The following is a 16,058-nucleotide window of genomic DNA, read 5'->3' as shown; positions in this document are numbered from 1 at the left end:
TTTTTTGTCTTCAAGGAGCCGCAGGAAGTGAGGTACCCCATTGTCTTTCTTCTCTTTTCTTCTTTTTTTTTCTTCAATGAAGCGCTCTCCGCCGTGGGCGTGGCTTTGTAGTCATGGTCTCATGTACTGAATTATGATTGGCCATCAGCGAAATGGTCACGCCGCGGTCAACCAGTAACCTTTCTCGTAACCTCGCGAAGCCCCGCCCCTTGCAAACACTGCAACAAGTGCATTAAGATGCTCGCCAGCTCTCTCCTCCAAGAAAGACCTCTTCTAACTGGATTTATCTGCGAAATAAGACGCGTTTCTTGAGCAACTTCGGCAGACACCTTATGATTCAATATTTATTTTTTAATTTCCTTGACTACCAACTGGTTTTGCCGGTTCGAGAAACGAAAATTAAGAGTCGCAGAGCTTACGCAATTTAGAAGTTTATCAGTGAGTCAGTGAGTTAGCTCAAGTTGCTAGCCCGGTGTGTTTAAGAAGTCAGCCAGCCAGCCATTTGTCTCAAGATGTTTCGGTTTTACTAGTCAGCGGAGGTAACGCAGCTATCCTGCTGTTCTTTTTTTTTTTTTTTACACCCGACATGTTTTTGCGAGTGGACAACGAGTGCGAAGCAGCAAACCGTGGGACCCCAAAGAAACCCAAGCTGCTTCATTATGGCTGAACAACAGAAACAGCTGCTCTGTTGATGTGAGAGAAAAAAAAGGTCAGGAGGACAACATCAGCGACTATGAGCAGGGTGAGCTTTTTGGTGTTTTCTTTTAGCTTTATATTTAATTTATAGATACTATAAGTTTTAATTAAACAATCAATACTTTTTTAATTTGTGCTTAAACGGTTCACATTACAGTTGTAGTGATTTCCCCCTCTTGTGTTCTTGTTTGAAATGGGACCAGAGGGGGTTATTGTAGTGCATTACAGCCCTGGTTGTTATAGTGATGTGGGAGATGCCAGGCTGTACAGGGAGTTGGTGAAGGAGGGGCTGGGGGGGCAAGCAACTACAAAGAGCTTTATGGCCGAAGAAAGTTAATTAATGCAGAAATAAATAAGCAGTTTGGCCCCGAGTTCTTTATGAGCTTAGAAAACTTCTCAGTGTAATCCCCTTTTCATAGTTCCTTGTTTTCAGAGTCTGCTTCATTCTTAGCAGGTAGGTACTGACTTGGCTACACTTCTTGATTCTGCAGTGATCACTACAGTTGTATTCATGGCTCCCCAGATAGACTTTTACACTAGAGATAAACTCTATTGTCTATATTTTATCGTTTAATAGTCCTCAGATCAGAATCCTCTGCTTTTATATTGTGCTAAAGATGTGATTTTTTACAACAAGTCTAAACAACTACAATCTGATTTTACACCTGGCTACTTTCGCTTTCATACACAGCTGTATTTCAGTCACATGAGACATGAAATACAACACCTAGAGATTTGTTTCCGTTATTAAATTAAATCTACAGAGCAGCAAAAAGGAAATGTTTGAAAGTTTGACCTGCCATTTTCAGTGCTATCAAAAAAAGGGACATTTGCACTGTCTTCATTATTGAAAAACTACTTTTAAACCAGGAGCACAAACTATTTCCGAGCTCACAAACTGATGGGAAACTTTTTTTTTTTTTTTTAAGAGTCTCAGATTCCAATATCTAGAGAAGTTTTCTGTTTTGACTGTTGAATGTTGATGGAGCAGCCTTTTACTTATTGTTGTATTTCTGTCAGGTTACGCTCTTGACAACGAGGCTCAGTTGTGTTTTGTCCTCTCTAAGCCTCGCACACTGTGTGGTGTTAGATTTCTGGTTGTCTGTCTCTATGACAGTCCACAGCAGATCAGGTGAGTAAGTAGCTGCCTGTGTGAGAGTGGTGACACTCCCTGGTCTGGCCTGTACCTGTACTTCTCACGGTTTATGGAAAGGGGTGTGGTGTCTCCAATTCCTCTCTTTTTCTGCCAGATAAAAAATGAGGAACTAGGTCATGGCTAAATAGGAGACTTCATCCAGGAAACTGAAGCGGTAGAGTGTTTGTGCTCACCTGATTGAGCAGGACAAGTCAATTTCAAAACCATGTAAATCAATGGTGCCATAAAGAAGATTGCTGGTAATTTGTGGTTTTGAATTGACCACAAAAGAAGCAGCACGTTCATTACGCACACTGTCGAGGGAACTTAAGCCTTCATCTCTTAATTTTCACCCTTAAACATTTGAGTGCACACAGGACAAGTTCCCCCTCCTGCAGTCAAGTCCTGGTGGGCTGTTTACAGGCCTTTAGAGTGTCACTCTCAGTCAGTGCTGAATAGCCTGGTTGTCTCCCTGATTAGGCTATCATGTGTAGATGAAACCAGTCCTGCACACAGACTGGTAAAGCTCTGCTAATCTGATTATTACTGGGATGGAAGAGGAATATAGGCTATGCACACACAAACATACACACTCCCATTCCCACACACTGTTCCCTTTTTTTTCAGAGTCTACTAGCTGACACTTTACATCTTGGAAAGAGGCTGTACAGTCAGCTAACAAGCACCCAGGCCAAAAATATTTTAATATGAATTCAAGTGTTTAATTCTGAATATTGTCAAGTGTCGGTTAATCTTGCCAGACGCTTACACAACCTCAAACATGAACTCATCTTCGGGAAATACAGTGAACTTTTTCTAGTACTCAACAGACAGTGTGTTCAGCTTAAGTTTCTCAGAAGCCTTGTTACGCATGCTGACTACAACTACGCTAATCAGCCAATCTGTTCTTTTAAACACTGTGTGGTGTCATCTTAGGACATGATAGAAGTATTTCCTCTTGCAGCTTTCATTCGTCTAGACAAATAGACAACCAATAAAGTAAATTTACAAAAGAATGACAGTGTTGTTTCAGGAGTAGTTGTGTCTGTCTCAGAGTTAAGCCAGAGAATGGAAAATGACAGAAACGCTCATTTTCCCTTGATGCTCTCTGTCTGGTGGTCTTTTAATTTAATGCTCAGTTCATTCTGGCCTAATGAGTTTTATCCTAGCCTCAGGCAGGACATACCGCTGCAGAGGTGAACTATGGGCAGGAGGTCACTTATCACTATGTGTTTTTGACTTCTTACATAACCGCCTGGGTTTTCTAGCCAAACAGGAAGGGAGTCAGTGATTTAAATGCCTTCCTCCCTACTCTGTGCGAGCATGCACATGCACATGGACATGGGACGTGCACTGTGAGAAAGGATGCTCTAACTAATTGCGCATGTGTTTTTGGACTGCATGCTTTTTACCTTTGTATACATGTTTATGTATCAGGGTGCGTGTTCATCCTCCTCCATGGGAGAATAATCTGAGGCTGGCTCCAGCAGGCTCCAGCTGGCTGCCATGTGTGTGTGTGAGGGGGGGGGACTCCTCCCTGAGCTCTTAATTAACTCTGGACCAGGGCCTCAGAGTGCCGCTCCCATCCACCGCTTAGCAGGAGGAAGTCGGAGAGCAGCAGTGATCCTGCTACGCACTACGGCAGAGCAAAGATGATAGAGGAAACTTTAACGTAGTAAAACTGAGCTGCATTCACAGACAGTAGGGCGTATTAACATATACGTAAGTAATATTCTGTCTGGATTTTGCAATTAGTGTGGCTATAGAAATAGCTGTAATAGATTCTTTTTTTTATGTTACGTATTTTATTCGCATAGTTTATTTCTCATTTCAGAACATTTTGACTAAAGAAAACGATGGCAGAGCTTAAACGCTAATGTTTGGGTCTCAACTTTTGAGATACTTAAATAAAATGTAAGATTTTCTCCGCTGTATTCCTTTGAGTATAATGTATTCCTGTACTTTTGTTGTTTTATGTATTCCGGACATTACAGTAATGTAGTACTTTAAGAAAGAAGCAGTACAACATACAGTACATTTATCTATTTCTGAAGGAAAAGGAACAAGTGAGATGTACTATGTACATCAAAACTAGCACTGTTGAGTTTAATACATCTAAGGATGTTAGATTTATTTTATGGTCCACATAAAATTATGATTCTTAAAGGGCACCTAACTAATATACTGGAAAGTTATAAACCATCACATTGCTTGTATGATGTTTAAAGTCACTTTTGTCTGTTTGTGAAATGGTCACCACCTGTGTCAGCTTGGTTCCAACTAACAGCACTGCCAAGTATTAGTGAATGCCAACTGTCACAGGCCAGTTGGCGCCAAATGTGGGAGAAGGCATAAAGGTGTTGAAGGATAGCACAGTTGGTAGAACGCCTGATAGCATGACGTAGGTATTCAAAACAAAAACAAGCTCTCAGAGCTTTAGACATTCTTCTCTTCATCTCTTATCTTTCTGCTTGGAAGAGATGGAATAATTGATCCCATCTATTTTTCCAGTTTCTCCTCAACGGGATTCGTCAGTGGCTGAGGAGGAAAAAGTACAAGAAGACAATTCAGCATAGCTTTGAAAGCAACACATTGTTCACGAGGGGTGTTTACTGTCTGTCAGCAGCGGTGCTTGGCGGCGGTGGCTCTGTGTTTACATAAGTGTTCAGTGTGATGGAGGGAGCTGGTTGAAGTGACAGCAGATTCCACAGAGGGTTTGACTGAGAAAGCCCATCTGTTGCTGAACATGCATGGGGACGGGAGGCATGGGAGCCTTCCAGGATCCCTCTTAACTTCCAGCCTGTCCACACAGCAATCAGTGGAAGCAACACTGCTTTCAAACCTTAAAAAAAAACCTGCTTGTGGCTGAACAATATTTACAGAATTTGTAAGCATTACTAAAAGGATTACAGGATAGTTTTCCTGCAGGAAATGTTGTAAAATGATTACTAGTGATGTGAATATTACAATAAAAGATTGTTCCACTTTACTGTAATTTAGCTTTGAATAATATGACTTGTACATATGTAAGCTATCATATTACTGCAATAACCAAAATCGTAGACAATCTCTAGTCTCATATACATATTATCCAAATCTTGTCTTGACAAATATGACAATGTAAGACAAAGAAAGGGTCATATTCTGTGGACTGTTCTGCCTCTGGAAAAAGGTAAACTAGTTATTGAGATGCTCATTCCTCCTCCTCCCCATGCAGGAACATCTGATAGAGAAGGCATGTGAATGCACAAAATGTTTTTCAAGAGATATTATTCCTTGGAAGGTTAGGTAACGTGCAGAAAATGTTTTTTTTAGAAGGGACAAAGAACTTAAGCAATATCATCCAAGTGTTCATATACACCTATGTTTTATATACTCTATGATCATTTAGGCATGCAGTTCCAGCCTAGTCATTTATAGTTAAATGATTAATGGTGTTGGTTTGCTGGTTACTTATTTGAGTCAGTTTTCAGCTATACAGTGACCAGAATACCAGCAAAAACGGTTTAATCCAGTCATGACAGAGACTTTAAAATAGACAATGTGAAGGAGTCTTAAATAGACAGACAATGGCAAGTTGTGCATGAGTGGACCATTATGAGGGAGTTGAACAGTGCCGTTGATTCGAAGACCACACAGTCCTCCCCATTACAACCACCTCATCATCGACGTAATCTGGAGAAAACTGGGCAATTTATTGCATTAATCACAATGGATTAGCAAGTTTCATTGCTTAGTCACGCTCACAAAGCCTCACTTCAAAGGCTCAGCTGCATTAGCTACTGCCCTGAGTCATACACACACACACACACACACACACACACACACATAAAACTGAACTTAGCACAACATCACCCCAACCTGGGCCTCAGCTCCCCTTGGACGTTGAAATACAGCACCAAGGACAAATGCACGTAGTGTTCTCTGTGAAAGATGTCTTACTCCTCATGGCCCTGTGCACACTGAAGGATAGTCTGCTTTCTGTTTATCTGCGTACCTCCCTTTCTGCTCCCCATTCCTCCTGTTACATACGAGCACAGAGGGACGTGTACTGTAAACACTCAATAATTAATTCTCATGCTCCGAGCCCCTTAAGGGTATGTACAGTACTCTTTGTGCTAATGCTTTCTCAGAAATTTATATCCATAACAATGTGCTGCAGTACTGCTGTAACAATCTTTTGTTTTACTCAGTTAATTTGTTGAAACAAATGTGATGTGAATTTAGCTGATCTGCCGATATCTGATAGGCAAATTTATTAATTTTATATTGAAACATGCAAAGGTCACTGAATTTATCTCTGTTTTGTTTTGCAGGCAGAACAAAAGGACAGAGTCTTGTCCACAAGCGAAGACTCTCTCCCGTGCCTCCACAACTCCAAAGCTGACCCACTGATTCGGAGCCGACCCCTCAGTGATATATATCCATTCCAGAGTCATGCTGAGAGAAGTGCAGTCCCATATCTGCTATCTGGGTGTGGAGCCCAGGTACAACCAATGACTGCAGGTTCTCTCGCTGACGAGAACCGATTGAATGGCATCAACTCCTCTGCCTGGTCCAACCCTGTTATAGCTCAACCTGAAGGAAAACCCCACTCCTCAAGAATTATGAGGCTTTTTTCTAACTCGAGGAAGGGTGCCGTCCCTGCCCACAGTCCAAACACTGACAGTCCCACCTTAACCCACAGCAACGATGGCAGCAGCAACGGCCCCCAGTCCTGGTCTGGACTCCAAGGACTGGGTGTCGTGGACTCCTTCAAAAAGCTACGCTCCTCTGTGCTCCAGGGCATTCAGAGTAAAGGGGCAACCAACCATGACGGAGAGCATGTGCCTATGTCCAATCAGGAAATGGCTAATGGCGCAGTTGTCACCAACAATGACCCTAAGCAAGATGACGCAACAAATCATTTACAGATTGCAGAAGGTGTTGGTGTGTCTAATGGAAATTTTACCGTGCAAAAGTTGGCTATAATGAGTCAGCATGGCTCAGACATCGAGGACTACGATGATGAGGAAAATGATGATGGAGATGGCCTCCAGAGGAATTCACGCTTCTCCAGGAGTATCAGGAGGGCGTACGGGGCAGGACGCATCTCTTTATTTGACATGGGGAATGGGAGACTAGCAGGACGAAGCACAGATGAAGCTGCAGACACTCAGAAACCAGATCAAAGTTGTAAGGTCAATGCCCAAACAGAGAACATGAATGAGAACACAAATGTGAAGGTGCTGAGCAGACTGAGCAAAAGTGCAGAGAACCTTCATATATTTAAGGCACCTTTCAGACGCAAAGCTCCATCTCCAGGTCCTCCTTCACAACAGGAAGACTCCCAGAGGACGAACACATCAAATGGGACGCCAAACATCCAGAGGACAGCCAGCGCCTCCTCAGTGGACCTCCGAGGCCACGCTGGTAGCCGCAGAAAGAGTCCTGTGAAGACGAAGGGACAGATGCTGAAGCTAGTAGGCAGCATGACTGACCTGACTGTCCGGCGCAGACGAAGTCCCTCCCCCAGCCCTACTTCTCCATCTACCATGTCACCCTTGAGCCGTCTCCATGACGACTACTCCCGCCGTGTGCCTTGCCTAACAACCAGTGAGCGACAGCGCCGGCCCTCGCCCATCAGAGCTCGGGTCATGTCTCTTGAACACAACCCAGTGATTCACCCACAGCCTGAATATGATGTCAATTCACAGCAGCACCAGGTCCAGGTCCCAGTTTCTGTAGAGCCCCCAGAGAGAACAGAAGCGACTTCACCTGGTGTCTTTGCTCACTCAGAATCTTTCACTGTAGCTACAAGAAGTGGTTATAAACAGACGGCAGAATGCATTTCATCTACGCACAGCCAAAAGGAGCCATTACAAAGCCAAGAGCAGGCGGAGGTCAACTCACTATCAAATAAGGTAAGGGAGTAATTTGGCAAATCATGCGCATAAAAATGGCAGGTGTCTGTGGTGAAATAATCCAATTTTCTTGGTGTATAGTTGTACGAGGGGGGGCCCCAAAAATACCCAGAGTTGTTAAAAAACCATCATTGTAAATCTTGCAGTAGTACCTTTTCTAATCCCCTGCAAAGTACTCTCCTTAGGATGCAGCACACTTGTCTCAGTGCTTCTCCCATCTCTTGAAACATTTCCTGTAGTCATCTTTTGTCACCATTTCCAGAGCCTCCTGTGTTTGTTGTGGATTCCTTCCACGGGGGCGAATCTACTCCCTTTCAGGCCCAATAAATTTTCTCCTGTGCTATCAATGGCTTCTGGGAATTTGTGGGTCCTCCCTCATTTATGGTTATTTTTTTCTTTTAGCAGTCAATATTGCTCCACCTGATCCTCCCTGCTCATTGCCTCAGTAGATGCAGATAATCTGATATACTACAAGCCAGGACTTGTGTAATACAATAATGATATAAAGCTAGCATGTTATCTTTGTGCAGCTGGCCTGTTTGATGACAGAGCTTTTCACTGTGTGCAGATAGATACTTCAACTGAAAGACAACAAAGTACACTATCACATACTAGTAGAAACTTTTATCATTACATTTGGAAGCAAGGCACTGGGAAATTATTAAGTTACAGGTTAGCTTTCTGTAAAGTTTCAAAGAGGAGGGAAGCAGAGGAAAGATTAAATCTCTTCCTTATCATTTAGAACATCTTCCAATTGAATGGCATTGACCCTTGTCTTAGGAAATGAAAGATCACTCCTAAGCAGTGATCTTTGAATTTGATTCTAACCCTCTGAGATAAGTTCTCATGTCGACGTGATACTTGTCAGAACTCATACCCTGCAACCTGAGCCTATGTGGTCCAAAGTCCCCTTCAACGTTAAAGAAATAACAACATAGACATAACAGTGCTTCACCGTCGTTTTCCTGTGTGTCATATTTGCCCTCTATGTGATATACTGACTTTTGCTGTAGTAGTATCACATGCCGAAGCCAACTGTTCTCCGCTAACAGGCACACTGAAGGAGCAGACACAGTTAATGATTAGGCTTTGTTTATGATTAGTGGCCCTTGCGCAAAACAGCTCAATAGTCCTGTGTGTCCCAGAAGGGTAGGCAGCAGTGAGTGAGCACAAACCCCGCCTCGCTTCTCCCCCTTCCCTCTTGCTTCCCTCCCTCTAGCTGAAGCCCAATGGATCAAAGTCCAGCACCATGGACACTGGGCCCGGGACAGCTAGCAGCACCAGCAGATAGACGAGACCATAATCATACTATTAGAGTGAAATGTTTTTTGGCTTAAGTGTAGGATTTTGCCTTTGAAGATGAACAAAAAAAATCAGATTTGTTTACTTTAGAAGTCAAGCGGCTTTTACTGGCCTCAAAATAATCAGGGACTCGGTATTGGGGACGCAGGCCTGTGTGTGTGTTTCACAATGGTGCTAGTCCACTGTGTGCCTTTCCAGTGTATATGCCGGGGAATGGACCCAGATCGAGAAAACCAAGAGGTGAGGTTTGATATTGCTGGCTGACTAACAGGCTTATAACAACAATTTTCAATGAGTAACCATTAGCCAATATTTGACTGTTGAGCATACAATACATACAGTATGATAACATTTAATTGTGGAATATTTGTGCTATTTCAGCTGCTGGGCTTGTTTGAACGTGATAAGCGTGGGGGTTGATTGTGTTCAATATGTGGAGCCAATCACTGTGTGAACTTGAATACTTTCACGTGATAATCAAGTTTCTCACGAGGATCCTGATAAAGTTCACCAAAACAGTTTTGCCCTGATTCTTTTTCTGCCTCTAGTTCAAACCAAGACAGTTGTTTCTACTTGGAGCTTTTATGACTTGCAGTAACATTTTGCTTTCTTTCTGAATAGAATATGTCCTTTCCAGCAGACATTATGTTCTACATCTCTGTACATTGCAGGTCATTGAACAGAGAGAAGTCAATATAATTGCCCTTTTGGAGTTTTCAGTTTTTTTACCTTTGATCCTTAGGCGACATCAGATGACCAAGGACAAGAAGCACTTCTCCAAACAGAGGAAGTCTCTCCAACAAGCAGCAACAGCACCCCTCCCATCTCCCCAGCAAGCCTCTCAGACTCACCCACATCACCCACGACACCCACATCACCCGCATCACCCACATCACCCGCAGATGCAGCCACCGCTTCCACAGAAACATCCTCCGTCAAGCCCAGACGAAGAGGTGGGCGCCCAAGACCTCGGCCAATCTCGGACTACGGGCAGCTCGTTTCCAGGAAGCACTCCATTCCTGAGGAAGTGGCAGAACTTCATGCTGAGGGAAGGACAGAAAATGCATCACTGCATACAGACTCTAGTGGTAATGACGGGTTTGGGAATGGAGACAGCCCTGACAACTGCAACATGAACGGCGACATTCAGGGCAGAAGGCAGCGGCCCGTCTCAGCAATGGGAGTTGTGGATTTGTTTTCCGCTGATGGAGAGGAGAAGGAGGACTGCCTTCCATCTGTAAGTTTTCACAGGTTAAACCAGTAGAAGTATAAACTATTCAGAAATAATAATAGACTCGTTGACTGTTCCTGTCAGCTCTGTTTGGATTTGAGTGAGCTCTTCCTAAATCCCAGGATGTTTCTTTTTGTCCTTTCTACAGCCCCTGTCACGGCCGCCCATCCCCTCCCACCAGGTGCCCCCCTATAGAGGAGTGTCTGCCAGGTTTCGCCCCTCCACCTTCTCTCAGAGCACCCCCATCGGACTGGACCGCGTTGGACGGCGTAAGCTCCACAGAGTGCTCAGCGGTGAGAACCTGGGTTGTTGATATGTGACAAGCGATTGCAAATTGTAGTCTGTAGGAAAGTTGAGTCTTGGAATGTCAACGTGTTGTCAGTGTGTTGGAGGAAAATGTTGGTATAGCGTCAGGTGTGGGTGTTCCTGCATCTGTGGCTTGTTTTGTGGAATATTTAAATCTTGTCAGAATGTTAATCTTTTGTTAATCACCATGTGTGTGTTGCAGATGGTGTGTCTGAGTGCTCAGCAACACTTGATGACAGCGTGAGTGAGGAGGAGGAGGGCAGCTTTGATGAGCTGACTGATGTCACACCCTACCTCCAGCCAGGGGTGGAGCTCTCTGTGCTCAACGAGGTGAGGCTGAGGAGGGGAACTCACTTGTCACGTTGCAACACTCGCAAACGTCATCTCCAAGAATGTGAATTGAACTTATGATGCAACATTTGTCTTGTTTTATGTGTGCCTTGTGAAAAGCCATGTGAAAACGTTTTCATTTCGTGTGTTTTCAAGATGTTTTGCCCCAGTTCAGCGTAAGAGACAACTACTGCAGCGTCCTTAAGTCTAGATATAATCTTGCATGTTAGACATCGGCTTAGTCTGCATGTAATTGTATCTTTATCTTATCTGGTTGTGTGTGTATATGTGTTACTCAGTGGATAAGCTCTGGCAACACGGTGTATGCTGAGGCTCTCTGGGACCATGTGACCATGGAGGAGCAGGAGCTGGCCTTCAAGGCTGGAGATGTTATCCGTGTCCTGGAAGCCTCACATAAGGACTGGTGGTGGGGTAGGGGGCCTGACAAGGAGGCCTGGTTCCCCTCCAGTTTTGTGCGGGTAAGTGGACTTCCTGACCTGTGTGCCTGACACATGTTTGCTCTCCAGCAGCACAGAAAAGATTTGTAAACTGGCTTAGCTCCAAACAAACCTCACCAGCCCTCTTAACACAGTGTGTGAAAGGGTTCAAACCTCAGAGGTTCAGCTCGTTTCTGTGGTGACCGGTGCTGACTGACAGTTGAGTCTTAATTAGGCAGTCTGTGGTAACCATGGTGAGGTTATTTGATTGGCAGATGGGCGTCTGCTGTGTAATTGCTTGTAGCTGAATCAATGTTACCTAACAGGACCTGGTTAAATTTGCACATGTTGTTACTATAGCGATGTAGAGTAGAATCTTTTGTAGTTTAAGTAGTTATTGTACTTCCTTTTGTAATCGCTAGAAATTTCACTTAATTTCATTAAATCTTAAAAAGACTGATTTGAGTGTTAAGCAGCATATTTGTAATAAAGTTTGAGTATTTTTAACTGGAAGAAAGAAATAATCGGGCTAAATATGTTCCGGAAAAGTAATCCTGACTTCAAGTTAGCAAACTGCCTTGTTAATGTGTCACTGTGTTTGTGGTGGATGTGTTTCAGGTGCGTGTGAACCAGGAGGACTCGAGTGCGGAAAGTGTGGAAAGCGTAGCGGACCAGGAAGATCCAACTCCCAGGGACACACACAGCGCCCAGCACAAAGAGCAGATGAGAACCAATGTGGTTCAGGAAATCATGAATACTGAACGCATCTACATCAAGCACCTGAAGGACATCTGTGAGGTATGGACCAGTTGACATTTAAGTCCGTTCTAATAAATGTCAACACTCTACTATTTTAGAAATGACGTGAAAAAAATCAAAATGCATTCCATACTAAAATATTCAGCTCCACCATTAAGCACCTCCTGTTGGCCAGTATCTGAACTGTTTTCATGAATCATCACAATGTAAAAAATACTGGTTTTCTGTCTCTTCTCAGGGTTACATCCGTCAGTGCCGTAAACACCCGGACATGTTCAGTGAGCTGCAGTTGAAGACCATCTTCAGCAACATAGAGGACATCTACAAGTTTCAGAGGCAGTTCCTTCGAGACCTGGACAAGAAATACAACAAAGAACAACCACATCTCAGTGAAATAGGCTCTTGCTTTCTCTTGCAGGTAATGGCCACAGTCAGTCTAATGACAGACTAATTTATTTACCTGATTGAGAAGATTAAATTTTTCAGTGAATGTCTCTTTTTTTCCAAAGGGGGAGGGCTTTTCAATCTACTCAGAGTACTGCAACACTCATCCAGCAGCCTGTGCGGAGCTGCAGCGCCTCATGAAGTCGGGGCGATATAAGCATTTCTTTGAGGCCTGCCGGCTCCTTCAGCAGATGATTGACATTTCTATAGCTGGTTTCTTGCTCACACCCGTCCAGAAGATCTGTAAATACCCCCTGCAGCTGGGAGAACTGCTCAAGTACACCCCCAAAGACCACAGGTACTCCAAGGCAAATGTATCACTTTTACTTCACTATGTATCACTTGTGCTAGTTGTACATTTTGAGTATCTTACATACAAAAATAGCACTTTTTCTGCACTCCAGCATGCATCATTATCTTCTATCACCCAGCACTAACATATATGAAACTGTATACAGTATATGGGTCATAAGCCATCTAATTCAGTGTTGACACTGTTGCTCACTGCAGGACCAATGATGCTTGTTGCTATGGATACATTCAGCACTACAATAACTACATCTTATGCCAGTTAATCATATATTGTAGCTTGACTCAATGCAGCTGGTGTCCTACTTTTGCTGTACAACGAAAGCTGTAAGCAAGTAACTACAGTGATACTTATTTAAATAGCCTAGCATCAGGTACCATTATCCAGTTCATTAATATCAATGATCCATTCATTCATTCATTCATCACAGGGATCTGCATTATGTTTCAAACTATTTCATCCTAAATAAAGAGCTCATCCTGGTCCCAGTGGTTTTATTTCTTACTTTTTCATGTTTTAGATGGAAGCAGTGTGTCACTGTGAATGGGAGTGTCCTTGTTTTCATTTTATTTCTCCGGTGGCCCCATGCTCAGTGTTCCATGTCTTGTTAATTGCAGTGACTACAGTGGAGTGAGCAAAGCACACGAAGCCATGAAGAATGTGGCCAGTCTGATCAATGAGAGGAAGAGAAGGCTGGAGAGTGTTGACACCATCGCTCACTGGCAGGTTGCCATTCTGCACTGGGAGGTGATAGCTATTGAATAATCCTCTGATTTGAATGCTGGCAATCGATAATATACAGTTAGCCTTAAGTAAATTATATCGATTCGTTTGTATACATCTTTTGACTCTTTGTGAATGTATTTGTAAATGTCTTATTGCAGGGACCTGATGTGCTAGAGCGCAGCTCAGAGCTGATCCACTCTGGTGAGCTGACTCGAATTGTCCGGCAAGGCAAAATGCAACAGCGCAGCTTCTTCCTTTTTGACCACCAGCTGGTCTACTGCAAAAAAGATGTCCTGCGCAGAGACCTGCTCCACTACCGTGGACGGCTGGATATGGACCAGACCGAGGTGGTGGACATGCCTGACGGGCGGGACTCGGACTTGGGCCTGACCCTGAGGAACGCTCTGCGCCTGCGCCACGCCTCCACTCTGGAGTTAATGTGTGTGCTGTGCTGCAGGAAGGCCCAGGACAAGCAGAGGTGGTTACAGGCCTTTGCCAAGGAGAGACACAGAGTCAAGGAGGACCAAGAGATGGGTGAGTGTTGCCGAATTCCTTTCACTTGTGATACAAAACAGCCACTGTGCGTAGATGTCAAATAAAACAGTGTAAAGAGTGTTGAAAGAGGGGGTGGTAGGAAATATTTTGACCTGAAGGTTTATGTTTGTGTCTCTTCTCAGGAATGGAGATCAGTGAAGAACAACGAAAACAGGCCATTGTCAACGCCAGAAGAGGCAAACACGGGAAGATCAAATGTAAGGAAAACGTTTTTCTTCATGCCGTTGAGCCACTGTTTGTTTCATTTATTTTAATTTTTATTTACTCCTCATTCATAATTTTGATTTTCCTTTTGCCTTTTTACCTTTTTAGCTATTGGTTACTCCGGTTCTGTCCCACCACACCAAAACCTTCACCCACTTCACCAGCGTCACGTCACCATTCCAACCAGTGTGCCTCAACAGCAGGTCTTTACACTGGCCGAGCCCCCAAAACGAAAGCCTTATCACCTGTTGTACAGCATCACCCGCAACGCCTTTTTCAGGAAATGAGGCTTTGCCCCCCCTCATCCTTTTTTTTCCCTCTGTCTGTGCATGTTGAGAGCACACCCAAACCGTCCTGACGACTTTATTTTTTTCCTGTATTTTCCTGCCTGTGAATGTACTGTCGTTTTTTTGGTTTTGTGCCTCGTGTGTCTCTTAATCTGTCTGTTTTTGTTTCATGTTGAAGTTCAGTGCCTACAGTTTTAAAGGGGCATGACAAAAGTGTTAAAATACTGACTGTCTGTTTTTGTTATGTGTTGTGTTAAAGATGCTGCTCACTCAAGTTCAAGAGACCCCACCCCTTGTCTTATTAATTCCAGCTGAAAGATTTTTTTTTTTTCTGTTAATTTTGACAATGATGTATATTCTGCTTTTATGCTGACAAACATGGTTTTAGTTAATTTCACAAAGGCTGGACCCTTTTTCTTTTGAGTTATGCTGCAAGTCTGTCACCTCTGAGCACAAAACAATCAGAGGATAAACACTTTGACCTCCCTGTTAACAGTGTAAATAAAACTCTTGTACAAACATACCAAATGTTGTCTCTTTTAAAACAATTTCTTATTTGTTTATGCAACTAGCCATTTGTTTGTTTGTTTTTACTGCAGAGCAAATACTTTTTTGTGGCAGAAGCATGTGGAATGATGTGAATTAGATAAAAGCGAGCAATAGAAGTTAATGAATGAAACATTAACCATAGGACTGGAGGAGGGTCGTTACCATCAGCAAGCTCCCTGTTTCTCCACCGCTCGCCTGTGCTGAAGGATCTGGTTTCACACACCTGCTGGCAGTGCGTCTCAGGCACAGTCTGACTTTACAACGTGTGTGTCTGTGTGTGCTGCTGCCTTTAAACGCCTGTTTTTGTTCTGAAGGGAAAGAATGGATCTTAAAAATCTGAAATCAGGAATTAGATGATAGAGGCCTTGAAGGGATGCCTGTGTCATGGGCGCAGAGCGTGAGGAGAACGAGCAGACGCACGGAGATGATGCATCTCAGCAGGGAGCTGCCAGCGTAAGTAACATACAGTGTGTCCTTGACTTATTTTTCTTCTAGCAGTGACGCATAGTTACATTTTTAATCATTAATTTGCATTTTAATCAGGTATATTGCCGTTTCTGAAGTTTAAACCTCAGAGGAAGTCTGTTTACACATCAAAAGTTTAAAGTAACATCAGTTGTCATGCTGCTTGATAAAATATCTGTAAAATAGATAAAACCATTATTTTCTTTTGGGAGTCTTTACCCTGCTTACTTGTGATGGATTAAGTGCCACTTGCACAGTATGGGATGACACTGAATGAATAATATATGCGCACCGGGTAACTCAATGAGTGCTGAGCGCTGCATCTGATGGAGTTGCTCTTAGGTATTTCCCTTCACAGGATGAAGTCAGATGAAGCATTATTACCAGTAGACACTTTGTACATCATTGTTGGCAGATTA

At 43.4% G+C, this 16,058-nt stretch overlaps 1 protein-coding gene across 5 annotated transcripts; it reads left to right on the top strand.

Moving 5' to 3' along the window:
* The first annotated feature begins 220 nt into the window (after positions 1–220).
* spata13 (spermatogenesis associated 13) lies at positions 221–15,148 on the top strand. Of its 5 annotated transcripts, XM_044339609.1 has the most exons (13): positions 221–742; positions 6,148–7,734; positions 9,779–10,273; positions 10,416–10,560; positions 10,776–10,903; positions 11,203–11,382; positions 11,959–12,138; positions 12,338–12,517; positions 12,609–12,841; positions 13,471–13,600; positions 13,738–14,113; positions 14,257–14,331; positions 14,447–15,148. In XM_044339609.1, the coding sequence occupies exons 1-13, from the start codon at positions 734–736 to the stop codon at positions 14,623–14,625; spliced, it is 3,897 nt and encodes a 1,298-aa protein (XP_044195544.1). In that variant the 5' UTR covers positions 221–733; the 3' UTR covers positions 14,626–15,148. The 5 variants fall into 5 exon arrangements, with proteins under 5 accessions (XP_044195544.1, XP_044195545.1, XP_044195547.1 ...); XM_044339610.1 differs by lacking the exons at positions 221–742; positions 6,148–7,734 and adding an exon at positions 8,918–9,276; XM_044339612.1 differs by lacking the exons at positions 221–742; positions 6,148–7,734; positions 9,779–10,273; positions 10,416–10,560; positions 10,776–10,903 and adding an exon at positions 10,906–10,967.
* Positions 15,149–16,058: the final 910 nt, after the last annotated feature.

This window comes from Thunnus albacares, chromosome 21 (genome assembly GCF_914725855.1).
Source record: "Thunnus albacares chromosome 21, fThuAlb1.1, whole genome shotgun sequence".
NCBI lineage: Eukaryota > Metazoa > Chordata > Actinopteri > Scombriformes > Scombridae > Thunnus > Thunnus albacares.
Note: the sequence above shows the minus strand (reverse complement) of the source record. Positions and strands in the feature narration are given on the sequence as shown.

Bases quoted from the DNA above. Each gene is read 5' to 3' on its own strand.
- spata13 (XM_044339609.1), top strand. The intron at 7,735-9,778 runs GTAAGGGAGTAA...TTTGATCCTTAG, and splicing joins TCAACTCACTATCAAATAAG to GCGACATCAGATGACCAAGG. The intron at 10,274-10,415 runs GTAAGTTTTCAC...TCCTTTCTACAG, and splicing joins AGGAGGACTGCCTTCCATCT to CCCCTGTCACGGCCGCCCAT.